Below are 27,616 nucleotides of genomic sequence, written 5' to 3' on the forward strand. Positions count from 1 at the left end.
GTAGCACAGCATAGCACTTTAATATACAAATATCTCAAATATAAATAATGTGCAAAACAAAACAAGCTGGAAGAGGCAGGTTCAATTTGAGGCAATACAAACAACTTGAGGAAAAACATGATGCAAAGCCATGGCACATCAACTAACTTGTTTCCCAATTGAATAAGACACTTAATTATGAACGGACTATTCTATGCCAGTACTCTGGTATTGTTTTGTCTTTCAATAGAATACAACGTGAAATACAAATTGAATACAACGTGAAATACAGAGGGTGAAACAATAAAAAAAAGATTGTCCCTCGTTTTCCTCCTTCAATAGAAATACAATGAGAAATACAGAGGGTGAACCAATAGAAAATAGTGTCCCTTATGACAAATCAACCAACTGACAATGTTAAAGTGCGATCATCAACATTGTAAACGTGGCACTTCAAATCTGGAACGTCAGATCGGCTTGGAAACTACACATTCGGGCACGGTCTTCACTAAACACGGTGCGAGGAAAAAGGCAAGTGAAATTCAAATACACACTCAATTGAAAGAGCAAGAAAACAAATGCAGCATGCCAAATAGCTCCGTATGGAATGTCACATTTTGTCTCACTAGAATCAAATTCTACTTTTAAAATGGAATTAAATGATAATCAAATCATTTTGGGAGATTGTATTGTAGCAATCAAGGCAGTAAACAACAAACTAAACAACTCAATAGTTACAGCTCCCTACAACATAAAAGCATACAGAATACATAATATAAAAGCATACATTACAATTCAAATAAACACACAGTGACTGAACATGTTTTTTGTGATGTCATTTCTGTGATGCCATGGAATGCGGGACATTTGGCAAGCTTCTTTTTTAGCGTGAGAATTTCCTGGGTCTGAATGCGGGGACCATGAGTTGATGGGGTGCTAGTGCCACCCTCTCCTTTACAGGGGCTAGCTCCTCCGCTGAGCCCCACTTCTTCTTGGACTGGAACAACGAGACCAACTTCCTGTTCCTACCGTGGTCTCTGGCCTGGAACTCGGGGAATTCTGAACAAAATACAGACCACCATATAATACATTCTATGTAAGGCTGAAACTGTAATACATTCTATGTCAGGCTGAAACGGTAATACATTCTATGTAAGGCTGAAACGGTAATACATTCTATGTAAGGCTGAAACGGTAATACATTCTATGTAAGGCTGAAACGGTAATACATTCTATGTAAGGCTGAAACCTAACGGTAAGGATGACCTTTTTTGGGCTCTGTTTTGATCTTAGTAACAAATGTTATTCTGTATCAGACCGGGGAGGGAAATATTGTGGTCTTTGTTCATTTCTTGCGTTTAGACAACATTTCAGAGACGTCAGAGAGTCAAAAACAAAATAGTAAGAGACACTCACGTGTCTCCTCTGGAGCTGCTCGGTCATCCTCTGTAGACTCCGTGATGTTCAGGTACTGGCAGGCAAGATGGCCGCTGTAGTCCCGCAGATTCTTCTTCGCACCTGAGAGGAAAGGAAGAACATGTCAAACAATGACTATAAGAAAACATGTAGCTGGAAAAAGGCAATCAATGGCAGAAAGATAATAGATTACCTGTTGCACTGATTCCACACCCCAAAATAAAAAAAAAGCATGTGGGTTAACTTTCCCTGTCATTTACCATATTTTCCAATGAGCAGCTCCAAAATGTGTCGATGGCCATGCAATGCTGCAATATGCAGGGGTGTATAGCCCTGCAAAACAAAAAAAGTGGAAAATTATGCAAATTTATTCCCCACCAAAGACATAGGGGTATAATGCTAATTGTATAACCATTTTTTTTTTTCAAGAACAAAACAGGCTGTCCAATACAACTATTTGAACATAACCTCTGACATCCACTGTGTGCAGAGTTCAAGGTTTAACCCTGGACAAATGTACAAGGCGTTTTAAGACCTACCCCCTAGAGTTCCCCATGGCCCCAACACAGCCAATGAAAACATGAAAGGAGAGAATATACAAATTACCAGAGGTTATGGCAACACAACATAATGACCACATACATAATTGGCTAGTTATTCTCAGAAAATTGCCATAGTTGTGAGTTTGGCACGGTAATACATTTACACAATTGACATGATTTATTAGTAGACACTCTGTGGGCGTGTTTTAAGAATAGTAAACTAACAAATATTTGACTGACTAGGGACATTCTGTTAGTCCCCACAAGGTAAAATGCTATTTGTAGGGGGTTAAGGTTAGAATTAGAATTAGGTTTAGGGTTAGGAGCTATGGTTAGGTTTAGGGTTAAGGTTAGGGTAAGGGTTAGAGTTAGGGTGTAGGGAAAATAGGATTTTGAATTATGTATCCCCACAAGGTTAGTTATACAAGACTGTGTGTGTGTGTGTGTGTGTGTTTTGACTGCTGTATTGAATTTGCACAGCTGGATCTTCACAGGAACCATTACGATGCAACATTATATCACCAACACCACAGAAAACAAGATAACTAACCTGGCCGCAACCCATGGGCTCATTGCCTTGGTAACAAATCTGCCTGGCCGGCCTCCAAATATACAAACACTGATCACTTCCTGCTTATGATATACTGTACTGAAAGAGGAGGTACTCACATGCTGAAAGAAAATTAAAAAACAGTAGTAATGTTATTACTACGGTTCGACAATATTTTATAGCATTCCATTCCTAAGAAATTACAATACAGCCTATATTCACAAAAAAACAAGAGCAAACTCACAGATTTAGTGTTCACATCAGCTCCTGCGTTAACCATCATGGTAGCCATGTCCTCCTTGCCGTGTTTGGCTGCCCAGTGAAGAGCTGTCTGTGTCCAGAACAAGGAGAGGGAAATGTGAGCCATTCACAAAATACAGACGTTTGAACCAAACTATTTCCCTATACAGAACAAAAGCACTTTACTGCAACACCGACACAGGAGTTGCCCTATTTACAGTGCCTTGCGAAAGTATTCGGCCCCCTTGAACTTTGCGACCTTTTGCCACATTTCAGGCTTCAAACATAAAGATATAAAACTGTATTTTTTTTGTGAAGAATCAACAACAAGTGGGACACAATCATGAAGTGGAACGACATTTATTGGATATTTCAAACTTTTTTAACAAATCAAAAACTGAAAAATTGGGCGTGCAAAATTATTCAGCCCCTTTACTTTCAGTGCAGCAAACTCTCTCCAAAAGTTCAGTGAGGATCTCTGAATGATCCAATGTTGACCTAAATGACTAATGATGATAAATACAATCCACCTGTGTGTAATCAAGTCTCCGTATAAATGCACCTGCACTGTGATAGTCTCAGAGGTCCGTTAAAAGCGCAGAGAGCATCATGAAGAACAAGGAACACACCAGGCAGGTCCGAGATACTGTTGTGAAGAAGTTTAAAGCCGGATTTGGATGCAAAAAGATTTCCCAAGCTTTAAACATCCCAAGGAGCACTGTGCAAGCGATAATATTGAAATGGAAGGAGTATCAGACCACTGCAAATCTACCAAGACCTGGCCGTCCCTCTAAACTTTCAGCTCATACAAGGAGAAGACTGATCAGAGATGCAGCCAAGAGGCCCATGATCACTCTGGATGAACTGCAGAGATCTACAGCTGAGGTGGGAGACTCTGTCCATAGGACAACAATCAGTCGTATATTGCACAAATCTGGCCTTTATGGAAGAGTGGCAAGAAGAAAGCCATTTCTTAAAGATATCCATAAAAAGTGTTGTTTAAAGTTTGCCACAAGCCACCTGGGAGACACACCAAACATGTGGAAGAAGGTGCTCTGGTCAGATGAAACCAAAATTGAACTTTTTGGCAACAATGCAAAACGTTCTGTTTGGCGTAAAAGCAACACAGCTCATCACCCTGAACACACCATCCCCACTGTCAAACATGGTGGTGGCAGCATCATGGTTTGGGCCTGCTTTTCTTCAGCAGGGACAGGGAAGATGGTTACAATTGATGGGAAGATGGATGGAGCCAAATACAGGACCATTCTGGAAGAAAACCTGATGGAGTCTGCAAAAGACCTGAGACTGGGACGGAGATTTGTCTTCCAACAAGACAATGATCCAAAACATAAAGCAAAATCCACAATGGAATGGTTCAAACATAAACATATCCAGGTGTTAGAATGGCCAAGTCAAAGTCCAGACCTGAATCCAATCGAGAATCTGTGGAAAGAACTGAAAACTGCTGTTCACAAATGCTCTCCATCCAACCTCACTGAGCTCGAGCTGTTTTGCAAGGAGGAATGGGAAAAAATGTCAGTCTCTCGATGTGCAAAACTGATAGAGACATACCCCAAGCGACTTACAGCTGTAATCGCAGCAAAAGGTGGCGCTACAAAGTATTAACTTAAGGGGGCTGAATAATTTTGCACGCCCAATTTTTCAGTTTTTGATTTGTTAAAAAGGTTTGAAATATCCAATAAATGTCGTGCCACTTCATGATTGTGTCCCACTTGTTGTTGATTCTTCACAAAAAAATACAGTTTTATATCTTTATGTTTGAAGCCTGAAATGTGGCAAAAGGTTGCAAAGTTCAAGGGGGCCGAATACTTTCGCAAGGCACTGTATGTATACAAAGATACTTGTATTGTATTGACATATACACAGAGACTTGTATTGAATTGACATGCACATAGATCATTGTATTGATGTACACACAAATCAAATTGTATTGGTTGCATACACATGTTTAGCAGATGTTATTGTGGGTGTAACGAAATGCTTGTATTGTATTGACATATACACAGATACTTGTAGATACATTCCCAGTAGTGGTTAGTCAGTAGATAGTAATTGGCATAGCATCATTACTCCTCTACCAAGTGGTTTCAACAGTGTGGATCAGATGAGAGTTCTGATAGGCTGGCTGAAGCGGTGGGCCAGCTGTGCACAGGAGGAGTGGAGAGATGGAGGGAGAGGTAGAGGGAGGGACGAAGGGATGGTTTCCTGCCATCTAACAGAGCCTAATTACAAAACAACACTGCACTGTGCCCACACCAGGGGGGAGGGGGGGGGGGGGCCGCCTGTCACAGGGAGGAAGATTGATGATGTTGGTGTGACCCTCAGAGGGGAGCGAGGCAGACCCACCCAGGAATCGCCCTACTGTCAGCACTCAGCCATCAGAAAGACAAGGCTAGGGCCCCACCACGCTGTGTGCCCCCTGTGTGCCCCCCCCACGCTGTGTGCGCGCACACACACACACACACACACACACACACACACACACACGCTCAGAGACAACATGCAGACAATTGCCCACAATTTCACCTGCTGAATCGCCCGTAATTACACAGCCTGAAGTGCTCAGAGACCCATTGACAAGAGTAACACAGTTGATCACAGCAGCGGCACTATGTCAGAAAGTTGTATGTGGTTTGCGTGGGACTTATTCTTGAGTGTGCAGAGCTTGGCTGCAAATGTCAGCCTCTGAACCACAATGTCTATGTTTCTCAGTCTGACTCCAGACATGGAACAGGGAGAGCAGAACAATGATGAGAAGTAGGTTACCTATGTCAATCAAGACTAGTAAAGGTGTTCCTTTACTAGAGTTGGTTAGGCAGCTTGAGCTCACCAACTATGAACATCCTTGTGCTTGTTCAAGGCCTTAAATGGCATTTCTTCATCTCCTGAATTACACGCTACTACATCAGGAACTTGGTGAACTATATCACAACCTTGATATTAGGACTCAGAGCAGTTGGGGGGGGGGGGGGGGGGGATGCACTTCTAGATATCCAAAACCAGTCTGGGACACAGATTGTGATAGATGAAGTCTGGCTCTGAGTATCTCCATTTCTGTTGCCCGCCCTGTCACACGCCGAAGACGGATTGGTCGGCTGGGCCGTTTGAGTGGCAGCTTGGCGGGTCTCCTAGTGAGCGGGAGTGATGGACGAGATGGGACAGGATGTGACGTTATTCCCTCCTCGTGCCTCTCGTTCCTGTCCCAGCCCGCTGGGGCCACCTCCCGCGTTCCTGCCTGACTGATGACACACTCAGTGTGTGTGTGTGGGTGGGTGGGTGTCATGCACCCAACGTGGGAGTTAGTAGTGTCCAAAGGGACAAGGGTTGATCAAGAGGAAACATTGGACAAAATGACCTATGGCCTGTGACACTTTCCTGTTCATAGTAAGACCACTGAGGAGTGATGGGAGAATGATTTACTTACAAACTGCAGGGTCAGAGGAAGTACGTCACAGTCCAGCACGGCAGAAGTGGGGAGCACATGTCACGTGTAGAGGACGAAAAGGACAGAGATCAGGAAGGAATAGGCTATGTTAGATGGGGTTAACATATGTGGGTCTTTGAATTAGCCATTCCCTGTCAATGACAGTTGAGGAGGAGAGTGTAGGTACACAATCTATCTGCTATTGGGAAGGTCAAAGTTTATGAGTGGTCTAAACTTTGTCTGATGGGGACAGAACTTGTCCACAAACGGCACCCAGACCTCAACTTCAGGCCCTAGGTAAGAGTGACTTCACCGCCGAAGAGTGAAGGTGGGGGCATCAAAGCCGCCCGAGGGAGATTTAGCTCCTTCCCGGGGACATGGCCAACACTGTTCTTCAATTAATCCCAGCCTGCTCTATAACTTTCAGATTATCTTTAAGTGGTTGAAGTCTTTGTGGTGCATTAAGAGTCTCTCTCTAATCCCCGCTCCCATCTCCCTGCACTTCAATGGCGACCCTGGTATCTTGTCTGGGTGGGGATGCTGATGGCAGGGGCTTAGGGATAGGTCTTAGAAGGTGGTCTGACACAGGACAGTGTGAGAACCCCAACACAGGGGAGGGACAACAAACATGAACCCAAATCTCTTGAGCGCACAGGGAGACCAATAAAGGGATTTGGGTTGTCAGGGGGAAGGGGGGGGGGGGGGGGGGGAATCCAGGAGCTAAAAAGCTATCTTCCATAATCCTTTTGAAAGCGGCGCCTTTGAAATGCATGATCTTGATGTGTGTACATCACAGGGTTTTTAGAATACAACTAACGGAAAAATAACAATGGAATGTCGACTATTTGAAATGCATTTTTATAGGTTTCATAAAACAATAGGTATCATTTCAGAATATGATCAACTTTCTAGAAATCTAGAAAATGATTGTCAAGAATTGAGATTAACAAGATATAAAGTAGGCCATATCAATATTTAATTCACTTACCCCCTGACAGTCATAGCAGATTCCAAAAAGAAAATAAAGAACACAAATCAGTCAATTATAATAGAAATGTAATACAAATATTCCTAATTAAAGTTGTGGAGAAAGTATACTCACTGAAACAAAGTCCTGGTTTAGTCAAATGAAGGAAAGGGAAGGAGGGAAACTACATTTAGTGGTTGCATCCAATTAAACAAAGCTACCCATTTATCCACAAGATGTATACTGCAATGTCATGCAGACACATCAAGGTAGTTTTGGAAACCTTGGCCTTTGTGAGGGGCAGAGGTGGATGGGTAGAGGTTACCTTCTTGTTGGCCAAGGAGGGCTCCTGTTTTAGCAGCTGGGAGAGGTCAGAGAGACGGCCACAAGTAGCAGAGTAGATCCATTCCTTCTCCACGGGGTCCAGCTGTAGGGATTGGATGAGCTAAGCAAATGGATAGTGTCCATGAAGCACACGTCTAGTATGTACAGTATTATGAATATTCATGTCTAATATGTACAGTACCAAATCAAAGGTTTGAACACACCTACTCATTCAAGGGTTTTTCTTTATTTTTACTATTTTCTACATTGTAAATAATAATGAAGACATCAAAACTATGAAATAACACATATGGAATCATGTAGTAACCAAACAAAAGTGTTAAACAAATCAAACCATCTCAATTGGGTTGAAGTCGGGTGATTGTGGAAGCCAGGTCATCTGATGCAGCACTCCATCACTCTCCTTCTTGGTCAAATAGCCCTTACACAGCCTGGGCGTGTGTTGGGTCATTGTCCCATTTAAAACAAATGATAGTCCCACTAAGCGCAAACCAGATGGGATGGCGTATCGCTGCAGAATGCTGTGGTAGCCATGCAGGTTAAGTGTGCCTTGAATTCTAAATAAATCACAGACAGTGTCATCAGCAAAGCACCCCAAAATCCATCACACCTCCTCCTCCATGCTTCACAGTGGGAACAACACATGCAGAGATGATCTGTTCATTTGGTCTTTTATCAAATAGGGCTATCTTCTGTATACCCACCCTACAGTGTTACAACACAACTTCTTGGCTCAAACGCATTAAGAAGGAAAGAAATTCCACAAATTAACAAGGCACACCTGTTAATTGAAATGCATTCCAGGTGACTACCTCATGAAGCTGGTTAAGAGAATGCCAAGGGTGTGCAAAGCTGTCATCAAGGCAAAGGGAGGCTACTTTGAAGAATCGCAAATATATTTTTATTTGTTTAACACTTTTTTGGTTACTACATGATTCCATATGTGTTATTTCATAGTTGTGATGTCTTCACTATTATTCTACTATGCAGAAAATAGTACAAATATAGAAAAACCCTTGAATGAGTAGGTGTGTCCAAACATTTGACTGTTACTGTATTTATTAGCATATATAAATGTGGAAACTCACAGCCACTGGGGTGGAGCGCATTCTGCCCATACACTCCTCTTCCGACTCAGACTGAAAGAGACAGACAATAAGACAAATGATATGAGTATTATTGATCCAGCATGCTGAAGCAGTAGGGACATCTCTCCCAACCAAAGCCTTATGTTGTTCCACATAGGAATGAAGAATGAATGTCCTAAAGCCCTAATAGACACACCCACACACACACACACACACACCAATCAATCACAATGTTTGTATGTTTATCACCTCAGACATCAAAAGGGACGAAGTGATCCAACAAGTGTCAGACAGATAGGTAGGATGGAGGCAAAGTGAGCTTTTCACACCAAGGGGTCAATGTAATAATAACTGTGAACTCCACTGTTAACCAATAGACAAGTCTGTCTGTGGACCTTAGGGCTCCTGAGTGGTGCAGCGTGTCTAAGGCACTGCAGCTCAGCGCAAGAGGTGTCACTACAGTCCCTGGTTCGAATTCAGGCTTTATCACATCCGGCCGTGATTGGGAGTCTCATAGGGCGGCGCATAATTGGCCTAGCGTCAGCCAGGGTAGGCTGTCAATGTAAATAAGAACTTGTTCTTAACCGACTTTCCTAGTTAAATAAAAAAATACATTGGTCAGAGACCATTCCACCATCTGTGTTCCCCTTTGTTTTAAACGTGGTCAGAAATGCCCCGAAATTAAAGCACACATTTCTCTGAATGCACAAAAGTGTCATTCTGGCTGATTAATGTGGGGAGAAAATGGCCGTTTTCTATATGTTTTGTTTTGTCAACCACTTGATTGCTAATTGTTCTGAGATCATACAGGGACATGATGTAAAAACACCAACGTCTTTCATGTCGCTGTCATACATGCCTTGTATAACACGAAAAGTGGAGGCCTATTTATCCACTGGCACATGTCCACTTTCTCTGCTGGAAATAAAAAAAACAGGGGAAGAAAAATATTGTTGGGCAGAATTTTTTTTCTATAGTTGAGTTTCATTTTGTCAAGTGAATCTCTCAGCACTTTCCTCCTCTCTGTCATGTAATTCCATTCTCTTTGTCTTGAGGTTTAGAACCAGGGTTTAGAACACAGTTTAGAACAGAGTGATACTTCAGCTTCCCAAGCGCTTCAAGAGAAAATGAGAGTAGCACAGGCAGAGATACAACTGCGCAAAGAGGAAGTTCAACCAGCCACAGAGAAACAGCTTTTTTTAGACAAGGGAATATTTGCTGACAACTGGTTCTTTCCACAGCATCAATTATTTTTTGATACAACTCCCACATTCTAATGTTGTCACATAAGAGAGGTGGTGAGATTCAGGAGGCCCTTTTACGTTATTGTGATCTATGTAGTTGTAGAGATCTAGATTACATCCCATTCAACAAGATAGGAACACAACCTAAGTTTCCATCCAATTGGCGACAGATTTGAATGTGAACATTGTCAAAACTGCATAAAAACGCAAAAAAAACAAAAAAAACTTTTTGTCACGGCAGGTGTTTCCATCAAACTGACCTGTTGCTGATAAAAGGCTGTGTGTGATAACATAGTGCACATAAAAATGACTTTTGTGGTTAAAGTTCCCATGTACCAAATAAAAGTAAATGAGTTTCCATCGCATTTTCAACTCTCCTGATGGTTTTGTCACAAAAAAAGTTGCGATAAATAACTAATCTTGCCCAATCTGGCATTGGCCCATGCTCTTTAGACAAGAGTTTGCTGATAAGGCGAACAGGTTATATGATGAGATATGGAGAAGAGCAAAATCATTGTATTTGATAATTGGCAGCCAAACACCAAGTCACCAGCATTAAACTAATAGCCTAACCTCGACATTTAGCCTATATTGGACATTCGCGTGATCACTGATAATTTAACCACAATGTGAAGATAAATCTGCCGATAAACTTTTCGTGCTTTTCCAAGATGTTTTTTATTTTTATTTTTATTTCACCTTTATTTAAACAGGTATGCTAGTTGAGAACAAGTTCTCATTTACAACTGCGACCTGGCCAAGATAAAGCGTAGCAGTGTGAACAGACAACAACACAGAGTTACACAGAGTTACACAATAAACAAGTCAATAGCACAGAAGAAAAATAAAGAAAATAGTCTATATACATTGTTTGCAAAAGGCATGAGGAGGTAGGCGAATAATTACAATTTAGCAGATTAACACTGGAGTGATAAATGATCAGAGAGCAGAAAAGTAAATAAATAAAAACAGTACGGGGATGAGGTAGGTAAATTGGGTGGGCTATTTACCGATGGACTATGTACAGCTGCAGCGATCGGTTAGCTGCTCAGATAGCAGATGTTTAAACGATTTTTGCAATTCGTTCCAGTCACAGGCAGCAGAGAACTGGAAGGAAAGGTGGCCAAATGAGGTGTTGGCTTTAGGGATGATCAGTGAGATACACCAGCTGGAGCACGTGCTGTGTTGGGTGTTGCCATCGTGACCAGTGAACTGAGATAAGGCGGCGCTTTACCTAGCATGGACTTGTAGATGACCTGGAACCAGTGGGTCTGGCGATGAATATGTAGCGAGGGCCAGCCGACTAGAGCATACAGGTCGCAGTGGTGGGTGGTATAAGGTGCTTTAGTAACAAAACGGATGGCACTGTGATAAACTGCATCCAGTTTGCTGAGTAGAGTATTGGAAGCTATTTTGTAGATGACATCGCCGAAGTCGAGGATCGGTACGATAGTCAGTTTTACTAGGGTAAGTTTGGCGGCGTGACATAACTCTTGACTCCAAGTTAACTTCAATGTGATGGTTATTATATTATATGTAGGGTCCTATAAAATGTAATATATTTTTCCCAAAATTCTGTTTTCTCCAATTAGTTTTTCCAGGTTTCCGTTTTTTCCCCAGATTCTTTTTTCAGGTTTTTATTTTCAAAATGACACTTTTTTTTTTAAATAGAAAAAAAACAACAAAAATGGATGGACTAAATCCACAGCAATGCTTAAACCACATCAGGAGACAACTTTTGAGGTCTAGGACAAATCTAGGATGTTTTTATTTTGTGTTAGCCTTTTAAAGTTTGCTTTTCGTTAAAAAAAACAAGGACATTTAAGTGTACCCAAACTTTTGAACAGTAATGTACAGTGGGGCAAAAAAGTATGTAGTCAGCCACCAATTGTGCAAGTTCTCCCACTTAAAAAGATGAGAGAGGCCTGTAATTTTCATCATAGGTACACTTCAACTATGAAAGACAAAATGAGAAGAAAAAAAATACAGAAATCACATTGTAGGATTTTTAATGAATTTATTTGCAAATTATGGTGGAAAACAAATATTTGGTCAATAACAAAAGTTTATCTCAATACTTTGTTATATACCCTTTGTTGGCAATGACAGAGGTCAAAGTTTTCTGTAAGTCTTCACAAGGTTTTCACACACTGTTGCTGGTATTTTGGCCCATTCCTCCATGCAGATCTCCTCTAGAGCAGTGATGTTTTGGGGCTGTTGCTGGGCAACACAGACTTTCAACTCCCTCCAAAGATTTTCTATGGGGTTGAGATCTGGAGACTGGCTAGGCCACTCCAGGACCTTGAAATGCTTCTTACGAAGCCACTCCTTCGTTGCCCGGGCGGTGTGTTTCGGATCATTGTCATGCTGAAAGACCTAGCCACGTTTCATCTTCATTGCCCTTGCTGATGGAAGGAGGTTTCCACTCAAAATCTCACGATACACGGCCCCATTCATTCTTTCCTTTACACGGATCAGTCGTCCTGGTCCCTTTGCAGAAAAACAGCCCCAAAGCATGATGTTTCCACCCCCATGCTTCACAGTAGGTATGGTGTTCTTTGGATGCAACTCAGCATTCTTTGTCCTCCAAACACGACGAGTTGAGTTTTTACCAAAAAGTTATATTTTGGTTTCATCTTCTTCTGGATCATCCAAATGCTCTCTAGCAAACTTCAGACGGGCCTGGACATGTACTGGCTTAAGCAGGGGGACACGTCTGGCACTGCAGGATTTGAGTCCCTGGCGGCGTAGTGTGTTACTGATGGTAGGCTTTGTTACTTTGGTCCCAGCTCTCTGCAGGTCATTCACTAGGTCCCCCCGTGTGGTTCTGGGATTTTTGCTCACCGTTCTTGTGATCATTTTGACCCCACGGGGTGAGATCTTGCGTGGAGCCCCAGACCGAAGGAGATTATCAGTGGTCTTGTATGTCTTCCATTTCCTAATAATTGCTCCCACAGTTGATTTCTTCAAACCAAGCTGCTTACCTATTGCAAATTCAGTCTTCCCAGCCTGGTGCAGGTCTACAATTTTGTTTCTGGTTTCCTTTGACAGCTCTGTGGTCTTGGCCATAGTGGAGTTTGGAGTGTGACTGTTTGAGGTTGTGGACAGGTATCTTTTATACTGATAACAAGTTCAAACAGGTGCCATTAATACAAGTAACGAGTGGAGGACAGAGGAGCCTCTTAAAGAAGAAGTTACAGGTCTGTGAGAGCCAGAAATCTTGCTCGTTTGTAGGTGACCAAATACTTATTTTCCACCATAATTTGCAAATAAATTCATTAAAAATCCTACAATGTGATTTTCTGGATTTTTTTTCCCTCATTTTGTCTGTCATAGTTGAAGTGTACCTATGATGAAAATTACAGGCCTCTCTCATCTTTTTTAAGTGGGAGAACTTGCACAATTGGTGGCTGACTAAATACTTTTTTGCCCCACTGTATATATGTGATGGGATGTATAGACATTATGGATAGAATATGTAGTATATCTGAAGAATACGTAGGATAGAATAATATATGTACAGCAATAGTTGAATAGGATGGCCTTGACTAGAATACAGTATACACATATTAAGTGGGTAAAACAGTATGTAAACATTATTAAAGTGACCAGTGTTTCAATATTAAAGTGACCAGTGTTCCATGTCTATGTACATAGGGCAGCAGCCTCTAAGGTACAGGGATGAGTAACTGGGTGGAGGCCGGCTAGTGATGGCCATTTAAAAGTCTGATGGTCTTGAGATAGAAGCTAGCTTTGATACACCTGTATTGACCTCGCCTTCTGGTGCTCGGGTGGCTGAGGTCCTTGATGATTTTCTTGGCCTTCCTTTGACACAGGGTGCTGTGTTTGTCCTGAAGGGCAGGCAGTGTGCTCCCGGTGATGCGTTGGGCTGACTGCACCACCCTCTGGAGAGCCCTGCGGTTGCGGATGGGGCAGTTGCCGTACCAGGCGGTGATACAGCCTGACAGGCTGCTCTCAATGGTGCAGCTATAAAAGTTTGTGAGGGTCTTAAGGGCCAAGCCAAATTTCTTCAGCCTCCTGGGGTTGAAGAGGCGTTGTTGCGCCTTTTTCACAACACTGTCTGTGTGGGTGGACCATTTCAGATTGTCAGTGATATGTACGCCGAAGAACTTGAAGCTTTTCACCTTCTCCATGTCGATGTGGATAGGGGCGTGATCGCTCTGCTGTCTCCTGAACTCCACGATCAGCTCCTTCGTTTTGTTGACGTTGAGGGAGAGGTTATTTACCTGGCACCCCTTCGCCAGGACCCTCTCACCTCCTTCTTGTAGGTTTAGGGCCATCAAGGAAACCTATATCTTTCTAGATTAATCTCAATCTGTTTAATGGGCAAAAATCGGAATTATTTTTCTAATGAGTTCAAACATATTGTTGCAACTTGCTTTACATAATGACAGAACAAAGGGCAGCATTCAAATGCTAATGCTTGCCCCCTTCATATTGTTTCCCACTCTCAAACATCCATGGTTAGTTTTAAATCCAGATAATTTAGCTACTGCCATCTGGTGGAATTTTGCAGCAACAGTTCCTGCTATGACTCACTATTTTGTTTAGAGAGAGAAAGTAAATAATAAGTATTACTAGGGAGGCAGAGCCAAAGGCCTGTAAATGTCCAACACGGTGAAATGTGACAAAGTAACATTAGGAGAAAGTTTAATCTCAAAAGTATTTTCCTTGTTCCTTGTGTACTCTGGCTCCAGGACCTGCTCTCCTCGCCTCCGCTTGGCATTTTGAGAGGGAAGTGAGAAGAGCATTGGATGACATCTTCTCCTTAGAACTTCTCCTCCAACACTCTGTGTTTCCCTCCGATTTGTTGAGAAGATAAGGCGAGGAGAGAGGACACAAGGAATTAAGGAAAATACTTTTGAGATTTACTCCTGCTGTCACTAGCCTCTCACCTTTGACCCGGAGTCCCTGTCTAGCTCATCCTCTCCATTACTGTGCGCTAGGGTTTTCTCTGAAATGGACGGTGAGGGGGTCCTCTCGGTGTGCTGGTCCTGGAGGCACAGAGACAACATACAGAATTAATCTGTGATGAGGCAGCCTTAGTTTGGCCTCAACACCATTTAAAAAAAGGTCTTAATGTAATTTAAAAAGTGTAAAAGTATATACGTGTGGTTAAGATAAAGTGCACGGCTAAATCCCAAATCACCCCCTTCCCCCTCCATTTGCACCTTCACACGCACAAGTCTCCCAAAGCTGAGGGAGTGAAAATGATCGAATGTGTAGGAGCTAATTAGACCCTCCAAGCCGGCAAGGTTGAAGGCTCCACAGCCAAGTGCTATCGCACCACAAAACACAATATGTTTGGAGTTTGCGCAATTGAATACAAAATAATGGCGAGGCGTGCCTAATTATATGTCAGTGCATATGTTCTTCTGATTACAAGGCTTGACACATTTAACAAATGAAATACCTTCCAAATTAAATGTTTAACTGTTACGGAGGATTACATCTTTTTTTTCCTTCTTTTTTTTAGGGGTGGATCAGCTTAATATTGCGGAAAGATTGTTGCTTCCATCAATGTAATTGTCTGCATCATTTCCAATCCCCCATATCTTTTTTTGGTAAATATATATATATGCATATACATACACACATACATACATACTTTAAGAATATACCTTTATTATTCACTGCAAACCTTACCACCCTCCCCCCCAATTGGAGTAAACTAATAAATAATAACACTTAGGCTTCTACCTTCAGTTTATACGTATTATACACATTTTAAATCATCAAATCAAATTTTATTTGTCACATACACATGATTAGCAGATGTTAATGCGAGTGTAGCGAAATGCTTGAGCTTCTAGTTCCGACAACGCAGTAATAACCAACGAGTAATCTAACCTAAAAACTCCACAACAACTACCTTATAAAGGAATGTAAAGGAATGAAGAATATGTACATAAAGATAGATGAATGAGTGATGGTACAGAACGGCATAGGCAAGATGCAGTAGATGGTATCGAGTACAGTATATACATATGAGATGAGTAATGTAGGGTATGTAAACATAAAAGTGGCATTGATTGAAGTGGCTAGTGATACATGTATTACATAAAGATGGCAAGATGCGGTAGATGGTATAGAGTGCAGTATATACATATGAGATGAGTAATGTAGGGTATGTAAACATTATATTAAGTGGCATTGTTTAAAGTGGTTAGTGATAAATTTTGTACATCAATTTCCCATTATTAAAGTGGCTGGATTTGAGTCAGTATGTTGGCACCAGCCACTCAATGTTAGTGGTGGCTGTTTAACAGTCTGATGGCCTTGAGATAGAAGCTGTTTTTCAGTCTCTCGGTCCCTGCTTTGATGCACCTGTACTGACCTCGCCTTCTGGATGATAGCGGGGTGAACAGGCAGTGGCTCGGGTGGTTGTTGTCCTTGATGATCTTTATGGCCTTCCTGTGACATCGGGTGGTGTAGGTGTCCTGGAGGGCAGGTAGTTTGCCCCCGGTGATGCGTTGTGCAGACCTCACTACCCTCTGGAGAGCCTTAAGGTTGTGGGCGGAGCAGTTGCCGTATCAGGCGGTGATACCGCCCGACAGGATGCTCTCGATTGTGCATCTTTAAAAGTTTGTGAGTGCTTTTGGTGACAAGCCAAATTTCTTCAGCCTCCTGAGGTTGAAGAGGCGCTGCTGCGCCTTCTTCACCACGTTGTCTGTGTGGGTGGACCAATTCAGTTTGTCCGTGATGTGTACGTCGAGGAACTTAAAACTTTCTACCCTCTCCACTACTGTCCCGTCGATGGGTGCTCCCTCTGTTGTTTCCTGAAGTCCACGATCATCGCATTTATTTTGTTGACATTGAGTGTGAGGTTATTTTCCTGACACCACACTCCGAGGGCCCTCACCTCCTCCCTGTAGGCCATCTCGTCGTTGTTGGTAACCAAGCCTACCACTGTGGTGTCGTCCGCAAACTTGATGATTGAGTTGGAGGCGTGCATGGCCACGCAGTCGTGGGTGAACAGGGAATACAGGATAGGGCTCAGAACGCACCCTTGTGGGGCCCCAGTGTTGAGGATCAGCGGGGTGGAGATGTTGTTACCTACCCTCACCACCTGGGGGCGGCCCGTCAGGAAGTCCAGTACCCAGTTGCACAGGGCGGGGTCAAGACCCAGGGTCTAGAGGGTACTATGTTGTTAAATGCTGAGCTGTAGTCGATGAACAGCATTCTCACTTAGGTTTGCCTCTTGTCCAGATGGGTTAGGGTAGTGTGCAGTGTGGTTGCATTTTACAGACACAGTCTATTTTACAATAGTTATATTTTGTTTGTTTTTAGTCCTTCCTCTATTTCTGATGTCCCTCCAGTTTGATTTCTATTTGTAACTGTTTCACAACATTTCTGAGCCTATATACATTTGACAAATGTTATGTTTTACATTGGTGTTCTTGTTATTAGTCCCATCCTTCAGCTCCATTCAACCCCTCCCATCTATCTCTTAACACCATCCATTTTGGATTTCTATTTGCCATTATTTTTCAACTGTGCTTTGATGTTTCACAAAAGTACTGAACCTTTCCATTCTCATAGCTTCTACAGATTATAAATTAAAGAAACATTTTATCTAAATTAATTATATTATTGATTGCTTGACTATGGCTTTTCAAACCACCCATTATTGTTATCTACAGTGTTAGTTCTAGGCAAATGTTGCAATTCTTCAGCCATTCCTGGACCTGTGACCAAAAATGAGCTACATATGGACAATACCAAAATAAATGACCTAATGACTGCCTCCTCACAGCAAAATCTGCAGAGCTGGGAAGATTGTAGCCTCCATATTTATAACATTCTATTGGTTGCAATAAATGTGTATAGTAATTTAAATTGAAAAATGTGAGGTTTTGAATCCGGTGTTGTTTTACATTTCAATTCATAAACCATGTGCCATGGAATGAGTACATCGAAAATCTCTTTGCAATTTATATGGCACAGCTGTCAATTTTTTGGTCCTTAAATGAAATTGGTATACGTTTTTATAATCTATCACACTTTTCTTTAACCATTTATGTTCTTTAATACAGGGCCGACAGACAAGTTCCTTACTTTTTTCCCCTTCTACTTGCCTCTTCCATTTTTGTGGTAATGCTGCAATTAGTCGTAATTTTGGGTAGAGCAGACATTTCCATATGTCTGTGTTAGTTGCATGTGTGACATAACTCCACCAGTCCTATTTATGATATTATTCACTACAATTATACATTTGTTAAACATTTCATCAAAAAATACGTAGTTTTTTTAATCAATTAGTATATTTGAGTTTAACCTCAAGACTTGTTGTATTATTTGTTCTGTCTTTTCAGGTGGATTAAACTGAAATTGCAACCAACTTTGTAAGGCTTGTTTAAAAAATAATTATATTTTGGAGATTATTTCCTTTTCAAACAACCGAAAGTGAGCAGTTGTAATCTGAATAAAGGGGAAAAGGCCATTCTTGAACATAGGATGAGACAATCCTACCAATTTACTAGAGAACCAGTTTGGATTTAAGTATAACTTTTGTATGACTGATGCCTTTAGTGAAAGGTCTAATGCTTTAATATGTAATCATTTCTGCCCTCCGAATTTATATTTGGATTTATATATTAAATACATAGGCCCTTTACATTTTTTCTGGCTTGCCATTCCAAATAAAATGTAATATTTTTTGTTCATATAATTTAGAAAGCAGGTCACTAGGTGTTGGCAAAACCATAAGCAACTAGCTAAACTGTGATATGACAAAATCAGGGTGATTTTTCCACAAATAAACAGGTATTTTCTTTTCCATGGTAGCAAGATCTTATCTATTTTTGCTAACTTCCTATAAAAATGTATTGAGTGAGATCATTTATTTCTTTTGGGATTTATATACCGAGTATGTCCACATCTCCACCTGTCAGACTATTGTCAGACTATGTAGAATTTGTAAAACTATGTAAAATTTGAATTTTTTAGTGATCCAATATAGCACACTTATCATAATTTGGTCATAATCCAGAGAGGTTAGCAAAAGTATCTAGATCCTCTATGAGGCCGTGGAGAGATTCTAATTGTGGTTTTAAAAGAAAACATGAATCATCAGTGTACAATGACACCTTAGTTTTTAAGCCACGGATTTATAATCCCTTCATATTATTGTTGGATCCAATTTTAACAGTTAACATTTCGATGGACAACCATGTTTTACTCCTCTAGACAGTTTAAAACTCTGAGATGTAGCAATTATGTACTATTTTACACCTAGCGTCACTATACATAACTTTAATCAATTTTATAAGAGATTCCCGAAAATTGAAATATTCTAGGCATTTAAATATAAACTCCAGTCGTACTTTATCAAAAGCCTCTTCAAAATCAGCTATGAAAACCAGGCTGGTGTCCCCGATATTTCATAGTATTCCATTGTTTCCAGTACTTGTTTTATATCATCTCCAATGTATCGTCAACGTAAAAAAACCTGTCTGATTAGGATGAATAATATCTGACAATACTTTTTTTATTCTATGCGCCAAGCATTTAGCTAGGATTTTTGCATCACAACACTGAAATCTAAGAGGATTATATCTTTGTTAATTTCAATTTGTTTAATTATTAAATGTGGAACATAAATTGCATCATTCAAAGTCACAAGTGTGTCCTGAATTTAATGGGTTTATTGATCCCGTCACCACTCGACGGAAGTCACCGTCGGAGTTGTCGTCATCAACAACACATGACAACAGAGCAAGTTGGTAGAGGCGAGGGGGAGATTTGGGATTCACGGCACCAATCCATTGCCACGCATAGGTGTGCCTTACGGTAATTGCTTGCTACAGAGTTGATTGCTCAGGTTTAAACCAGGTATGGCAATTTAAGATAATTAGCGTGCAACTCACCCATACTTTCAGTCTCTCTGAGTAGTAGCTCTAATCCTGTTCCATTTGATGCAAGCTCTGTATTTTAAACTAATGTCCACTTGACTAAATATGCAATTAACTTCATGTTTTCCATGCCTGGTCTAATTAACAAAGTAAAGTTCAACTAATTAAATGTACATTCTCATTGGTTAATCATTATGGGTGGGGTTTAGGAGCAAAGGTAGAAAGGCAATCCTTTTCTCTCAGCTCAGGGTTGAACAGCATTTTACAACGTGCTCCATAGCAGTTTGTTTGTGGTGGCCTGTATGTATAGGCCGTTGATGTTAGCTGTACTGGTTGATTCTCCTAGTAAGGGGTAGAGTTAGGCTCTGTTTAGCACGGAAAAAAGAGTAATCCGTAGTTATGCTGTTTAACATCTAAGCCTAGTCTTAAAATGCAGTAGGAACCGTGCTGAGCTTTAGACTCGCCATCATCTGTCATTTTGTATCCTGAATGTTGCTATGACAATGTTTTCAAGACGAGCCAAATTTCCTGCAATAAATCCAAGTACTGTTTTTCTACAACCATTGGTCCTCATTCCCACCTGTCACCTACCTTGGATCTGCTATTCAACAGAGACCATCTCTCCATGCTACATTTAGCTTTCTTGTTTTACACCTGCTTACTGTAATTCTGACAAAGTTCTAGGTAGTATACTATATGTCCACTTCATGCCAAAACCACTTGTGTTGTGCTGTTGCCCTTTTCCTGTGTGAGTAGAGATATTATTTGCACGTACTAATGTGGACACTGACACTATTGGCTTGGCATATATTCTCTTTAAGTGATGCTTCTAGACACACTAAGGCTGCGTTTAGACAGGAAGCCCAATTCTGACCTCTTTTCCACTAATTGATATTTTGACCAATCACATAAGATCTTTTCGCATCAGATCTTTTTCAGAACTGACCTGATTGGCCAAAATACCAATTAGTGAAAACAATAACAGAATTAGGCTGCCTGTCTAAACGCAGCCTAAGTGAAATCCCTTCTGCTAGATTGTGTAAACTGAACAGCTGGTTTTTACTTTGGTAAAATATCATTGTGCAATTAACCCTAACATTTTTTAGGAAATGCAATACGAATTCCACAACTCAAACCAAATAGGAAAGACAACCAGAATGAGGTTGTTAACAGCTGCACCCTTTGAGTAAAAGATATGGTAACTTGCACAAGCCATTTGTAAAAATAATAATAATAAAAAATATACAAAAATCTGAGACAATACAGAATTAACTTTTTGAGAAGTCCATAAAATGACAGATTGGAAATTAGTAAGAAGGATAATAGTATCAAAGTCTTGCTTTCAATCCATGCTTCTTCCGCTCTAATGCCATGCTCTTTGTGTGAGGTCTTCTCAGCTTTCTAGCATACCTATCAATGCATCTCATCCCTCTTTTTTTTGTGGGAAACAAAAAACATAAAAACTGATCATGGTTGAAGCTCACCTCCTGCGTGTGCTCCTGCTTGGGTGCCTCTTTGAAGGTAATGCTGGGGCTTCCGCCAAACCACATCACCTGTGAAGGCTTCCTCGCCTCTGCCCTCTTGGCCGGGTCAGGCTGGAGGTCTGGTTCCCCCTGGGTGTGGCGAGACGAGACCCCCGACACATCCCGCTGGACTGATGCCGAGGGCCTGGCAGTGCTGGCCGCAGGACTGGCCTGTCTGTCTGTCCCAGGCTCTGTCTCACTGCCCTGCTCCTGCTGCCTGTACCTCTTCTTCAGAATCAGGTACTTCTCACTCTAATCGGGACAGACGGCAGGCAGGTGATGAGGAAGAGGGTATAGGACTACTGTATAGGAGAGTTTAACTTTGATCTAAACATAAAATCATTATGCAGAGTGGAATTTCTTCAAAACTAAGATATATTTTATTGTGGAAATAATTAAAACTGTTTGAGATGTATTTGTAAGTTGCCCTTTCTAATTATTATTTAACTGAATGGTAATAACCTTGTGTAGTCCTACAACCGATAATACAGGGCGGGTGCCCTAATCCTATTGATGAATAGCAAACTACATAGTAAACAGACACAGAAAAGAAAATCATTTTATTTGTAACAAATTAACTACCATGGCTGAGTAAAGATAGTGGGAAGGCAACTCAATTTGAGTGTGGAACATTAAAGAACTATGCACACTTATCACAGCACACTTTCTACAAATGGTTGAAAGTTCACCTACATTCTCTGATTTCACAACAGCAATCATGTCGATGATCCGTTTGAACTCCTCTCTGTATTTGTCTGGGGAAAATGAACAATTTTGGCATCATAGAATTAGGAATTAGAATACTAGAATGGACATGAACCTTCTTATGAGGGTCCAAATGTCAGCCATGTTGGTCAGGGAGTTAGTCAAAATCAACGTGAATAATGTATCTGCACTGTATATGTGTTAGCTAGCCTACTGGTTTTAGAGGAATGGTTCCATAAATGTTTCTAATTAACTGGCAATATGCCAACATTCCATTCAAACAATGCCGGCAATTCACAGCCATATATACACTGGCTCAAATCAGTTGATGATAGGATTTAGACAAGTTGTAAATGCAACAAGTACTGATATTGTATCATATAATAGCACTCACAGCTTTCCAATAAAAAAATAATATGAGACATTTATGGTCTATTTACATATATTTTAGAGGCTATTTATACATAAACTGTTTTTTAAAAATTATATTACAAGATTTTAGGTTGACCATAATTCAATAACACAATTTCTGATACATCACATGCCGTACTTTTAGTTTTGCACAAGTAAAAGCAGGAAATGCATCACCTATGCCTCTACTGCAATTCATTCCAATTAGACTGGTTTTGGATTTCTCCCTGGCCAAGATGGCTGCCATTTTCACCTCATTCTGGAACTTTGGGGTTTATAACATATCCCCTCTAGTAATTTAATAGGATCTCTAGAGTTGGCATATCAAGTTCCAAAAATGTGATATAACTTTTTGTTTTCTCCCAAAACCCCAGACTTTCATTCTTTGAGGGGATTAGAGAAAGAAAATGGATGATGAGGATAAGAAATATAATTTGGTCTAACAGTGTAATAATGTAATAATAGTGTTCTTATGGAATGAACTCTAATGGGATTAAGTGTTGTCTTACAATTGATTAAATCTATCTATTTTTAATGGTTTTTTTTTTCATTTTTAAATTTATTTGTATTTTATTTTATTTATTTTTTAACCCTTTTCTCCACAATTTCAGGATATCCAATTGGTAGTTACAGTCTTGTCCCATCACTGCAACTCTCCCGTATGGACTCGGGAGAGGCAAACTCGAGAGCAACCCTGCCAGGCCGCACTGCTTCTTGACACACTGCTCGCTTAACTCGGAAGCCAGCCGCACAGCCGGTGACCGAAGTCAGCATGCATGCGCCCGGCCTGCCACGAGGAGTCGCTAGAGCGCGATGGGACAAGGAATTCCCGGCCGGACAAACCCTCCCCTAACGGCGCTGGGCCAATCGTGCACCGTCTCATGAGTCTCTCGGTCGCGGCCGGCTGCGACACAGCCTGGTATCGAACCCTGGTCTGTAGTGATTACTCTAGAACTACGACGCAGTGCCTTTAGACCGCTGCACCATTTGGGAGACCCTAGATCTTTCTAGTTGACAAGCCTCTCTAAATCAGGCTGTTGAATCACTGGCATTCCAAGACGTAGACCTATTGAGTCTGAAGAATGCATGATGGCTATTTGAGATTATTGTGTAGCCTGTGAAGACTTGTGGCTGATCGTGGTTGATCTGCCCTCCCTGTTACTTCATCATCTTTCCCCTTCTTGCAGAGGCCAGGTTTTTGTCCCAAATGGCACCCTACTCCCAATTTAGGGCACCATTTTTGACCAGGGCTCTGGTCAAAAGTAGTGCACTTTATAAGAAATAGGTTGCAATTTGGGGAGCACGACAGGGGCTCCAAGAGGGAGGGGCTTTTATTCTTCATTCCTCTGCAGGCCAAACACAGCTCGAGTTGCAAAACAATCATCTCAGAAAAAAGTCACTGACTGGGAAAAGGGACGAAGAGGAAACTAAGGCTCTCTCTGCCAACATGAGGCAGGCAGAGATACAAACAACTCTACTCCCATATCTCCAAAAAGCCCACCCCCAACCTATCTGTCTATTTCTGCAGTATTAAAGCTTTCCTATGGGAACCCAAACAAACTGCAAATTGATGGCTATTATAATAGTTTACTGTTTAACTTCCTCTCTGACAGATACAACTGGGTTTGTGAAACGATATTCAGACTTGATGCTGACAGACGTCAGGTTGTATAAGCTGCTGTTTCTGAGAATGTACCTATTACTCCAGCCGGCCAGACCACTTAACATAGGCCATCTTAGTTCAACAAGACAATAATAATGGCTGAAGCCCTGTGTTTGAAAGAATGTTTAGGTATGTAAGAATATAGGCCCGAACAATTGAGCTCTTTCCTTTTTCCTGACAGCAGCAGGGAGTGGAAAGAACATTTTGAATGAGACAGTTGCATAGCTCACAACTTCACGTCCACAAAAACAGGAAATCCAGAGGAAGTGGCCACTTACATCTCATCAACAAAATAATTCCTGGTTTACTAGTACAGGGGTGACAGTTTACATGTTCAGTAATTCATTAGCTAAAAAGGTAGACAGATAGCCATAGCAACTGGACAGACACAGCAATGTTAGCGATCCCCACTATATTCCCACTTTATTCAATCGTATTAAAAAGAGCACCTCATTAGCGATCTAGTTGCGCTGGTGGTGCCTGTGGCCTAAATGATTGCATTATGATTAAAACACTATTATCGTGCAATCGTGCCCATTAAAAAAAATGGGAACACACGTGTTGTTATAAATGACTAAGTACTGGAACTATGTGCTGGAAATCATTTTCATAATTGGACACTCCAGCCATGTCAGATAGCACAATATCAAAGCAGCTTTATTTGGAAACCTCTGTCAACAACTGTACCACTGAGATAGCATCTGGACAGTACAACTGTAAATACAAGGTCACATTGGATAATCATTCATCTAGCGCCTGTCAAAACATGTTAGGGCCTCGTTATTTTATCCAGAACCAAGCCGGGATGATGCCCTGGTGGATTGCATTGCAAGTAATTGGTCAAACGTAACAATATTGTAATTTCAGGTATCAGTCTCAAATTGAGGGAGGACATTGGAGAAAATATTTGCTGTCAAAAAAACTGTAACAGTCTCAGGTTTCAGGATAATACCGAGTTGTGTTCATGACTCAGGGGCTGAGTGGTATTAATTAAAAGGCAGCACCATAATCACACTGTTTATCAGTGTGAATCATTGTTGTCATACCACAACAGAACACCAAAGTCCAATGGTGAAAATGGTTGGTTGTTGTGGTCTGGATCTCAGGCAAGACTTGGGTAGCAGGCACCAGAGAATTCAGGCAGCTATAACTGGTCTCAGGAAAGGAAATTACAGAATTCCTGGTGTAAATGTTCTGTTTAAAGGCCCTTTAATGTAAAACAGATGTTTAGTTTCGGCTACCCGACCGGGAATTGGGAACAATGATAAACAAATGGGTTTGAGGGGAAACTATTCATGAAATATAATTGTTATAAAGGAATTAATTATGTATGATCATATGATGTGTCTGGACCACACAGACTATGTTATTGTGACAGCTAAAATACGTGACAGATGTCGCACGAGACGAGAAACGGTGATATCGCGTCAAGTCATACATCACGAAGCAGTTGATGAGAGCAACTGTTGCAGTTTCGTTGAAATCATTTTTGAAATTCCACATTTCCGATACAATGTACTGCTACTTACCACGCAGCTGCATGTCGTTATGACCAATGAAAGGCCTGTATATTTTCATTAAATCAGCATTTTTTACTTTCCCTCCGGTTGAGCAGAAATAATCCAGCAACGATTCTTCAGTGACATCACCCATTCTTGCTTTATGTGTGCTCGTTTTCTATGACTAAAAAAATGTTTCTTTTAGAGTTAGTATGGTCTTGCTGCTATGACATTGTACGCTCCCTGGCTAATTTGAGAAGGAAAAAAACAAACATTTGTAGCACATGTCCAACTTCACTCCAACCAAACCCAACCCACTCACTGCGCCCCCTCCGTTTAACTATTTCAGTGCTGAAAGAAAACTGTGAGGGGTAAAAGCCATTTGAAAGCATATGTTACGGTATAAGAGATATTTCTGACCAACTTGAACCATTGTGTTTAAGCACAATTACAAACTCTTTAACTCTGATGGACACATTCCCATTAAACCTAACCCATGCATCTCAGTGGATTACTTTGTGTACAAATCTTTCCATTTTCCCGCAAGTTTATTATTTGTGACCAAGTGGGAGGAGGGAATTTACAAGTTATGAAGTCGTAAATACCAGTTTTATGCATACACATGCTTTGAACTCGATAGGCTAATGGCCAACAAGCTGAGTAAAACATGAACTAAAAGTACAGCTATCATGCTTGTAAACAAATATGAATAGATATATTTGTATATATTTTTTTTGGTTGTTGTTGCATTTAACTCCTGAAAATGCTATTATCAAGGTCATTTCCATAGTACAGGGTTCCCAGCAGGCCAATTTTGGCCGGCAAGTGATTCTATTAAGTTTTCAGAAAAAATATATAAACTATTTCGTATTTTTTTGGGGGGGGGACATAAAATACTGTAAAAACGCCAGCAAATCAGCTCCAAGTGATTTTCATTTTGGAAATCTGTTCCATAGTATTCCTATCTATTTTAGAGAGATAAATGTGATCATAGGCGGCACAGGGGCAGGTGCTCTGTCAGATTTGTCCTGTTGTTTCTCTGTAATACTACTAGCCACCTAGCAATTTTATCAAATTGGCTTTAGCTAGCCCAGATAGGTTCTCAATCTCCCAACCTCATAACTAGCTACCAAGCGATTTCAGGCTATCGATCAAGTTAGAGTAGCTAGCTTGTCAAACTATCTACCAGCCATGCCTGCTGACAAGGTTGGTAGACTTTAGAAAAGCAATACAAAAAATGTAAAAACAATTAAATGTACCGAATAAGACTAACATTCATTTGAATGATTTTAGCAGAGATAAGGAGAACCATATTTCGTTTCTTAAAAAAAAAATCATCAGTCAGGAGGATACAGACAGCTCAAGAAGTATGCTTAGATATGCAGAAAAGGATGCTTATTATTCTTTTTCTTTTTTTTTTTTTACATAGAATTAAGCATAATTGTTATGACTCTATATTGTAGAAAAAAGCTGTTTCTGGTGTTTGAAAAACACAAAATTCTCCAACTTCAGGACCGGCCCCTGAATATACTTGAGTATCAAAAGTACCACATTTTTCTGTATTTTTCCCACTTTTCTCCCCAATTTCATGATATCCAATTGCGATCTTGTCTCATCGGTGCCGTTCCCCAACGGCCTCAGCAGAAGTGAAGGTCGAGTCATGCGTCCTCCGAAACATGACCCACCAAACCACGCTTTATAATACCCGTCCGCTTAACCCGGAAGCCAGCCGCACCAATGTGTCGGAGGAAACACCATCCAACAGACAACCTAAGTCAGCCTGCAGGCATGTGCCCCACCACAAGGAGTCACTAGAGAATGATGAGCCAAGTAAAACCCCCCCAGCCAAACCCTCCCCTAACCCGGATGACGCTGGGCCAATTGTGCGCCGCACTATGGGACTCCCGGTCTTGACACAGCCTGGGATCGAACCTGGGTCTGTAGTAACACCTCAAGCACTGTGATGCAGTGCCTTAGACTGCTGCGCCACTCTGGAGTCAAAAGTATATTTAATTGCTAAAATATACACTACATGATCAAAAGTATGTGGACACCTGCTTGTCAAACATCTCATTCCAAAATTAAGGGCATTAATATGGAGTTGGTCCCCCCTTTGCTGCT

The 27,616-nt window shown here is 41.1% G+C and overlaps 1 protein-coding gene across 7 annotated transcripts; it reads right to left on the reverse strand.

Moving 5' to 3' along the window:
- LOC110492063 (ankyrin repeat domain-containing protein SOWAHC) lies at positions 1–25,837 on the reverse strand. 7 transcript variants are annotated; one of them, XM_090202897.1, is made up of 12 exons: positions 25,526–25,833; positions 21,911–21,972; positions 21,179–21,469; positions 14,736–14,834; positions 8,576–8,626; positions 7,468–7,569; positions 7,278–7,289; positions 6,176–6,178; positions 2,732–2,818; positions 1,656–1,728; positions 1,396–1,497; positions 1–1,038 (listed from the first exon to the last, which is right to left on the reverse strand). In XM_090202897.1, exons 1-12 carry the CDS (start codon positions 25,647–25,649, stop codon positions 863–865), a joined length of 1,182 nt encoding a protein of 393 aa, XP_090059023.1. In that variant the 5' UTR covers positions 25,650–25,833; the 3' UTR covers positions 1–862. The 7 variants fall into 7 exon arrangements, 4 of the variants coding, with proteins under 4 accessions (XP_090059023.1, XP_036802848.2, XP_021421727.2 ...); XR_016487291.1 differs by lacking the exons at positions 1–1,038; positions 1,396–1,497; positions 1,656–1,728 and adding an exon at positions 2,591–2,609 and having other exon boundaries at positions 6,176–7,289; XR_016487290.1 differs by lacking the exons at positions 1–1,038; positions 1,396–1,497; positions 1,656–1,728 and adding an exon at positions 2,591–2,609 and having other exon boundaries at positions 6,176–7,289; positions 7,468–7,587.
- Positions 25,838–27,616: the final 1,779 nt, after the last annotated feature.

Source organism: Oncorhynchus mykiss, chromosome 16, assembly GCF_057628025.1.
Source record: "Oncorhynchus mykiss isolate SJ-2025 chromosome 16, ASM5762802v1, whole genome shotgun sequence".
Classification (NCBI taxonomy): Eukaryota; Metazoa; Chordata; class Actinopteri; order Salmoniformes; family Salmonidae; genus Oncorhynchus; species Oncorhynchus mykiss.

Bases quoted from the DNA above. Each gene is read 5' to 3' on its own strand.
- LOC110492063 (XM_090202897.1), bottom strand. From the start codon at position 25,649: ATGGGTGATGTCACTGAAGAATCGTTGCTGGATTATTTCTGCTCAACC. The intron at 8,627-14,735 runs GTGAGAGGCTAG...TGTCTCTTTCAG, and splicing joins ACAGGGACTCCGGGTCAAAG to TCTGAGTCGGAAGAGGAGTG. The intron at 1,729-2,731 runs GTGAGTTTGCTC...TTTGTTTTGCAG, and splicing joins CTGATGTGAACACTAAATCT to GGCTATACACCCCTGCATAT.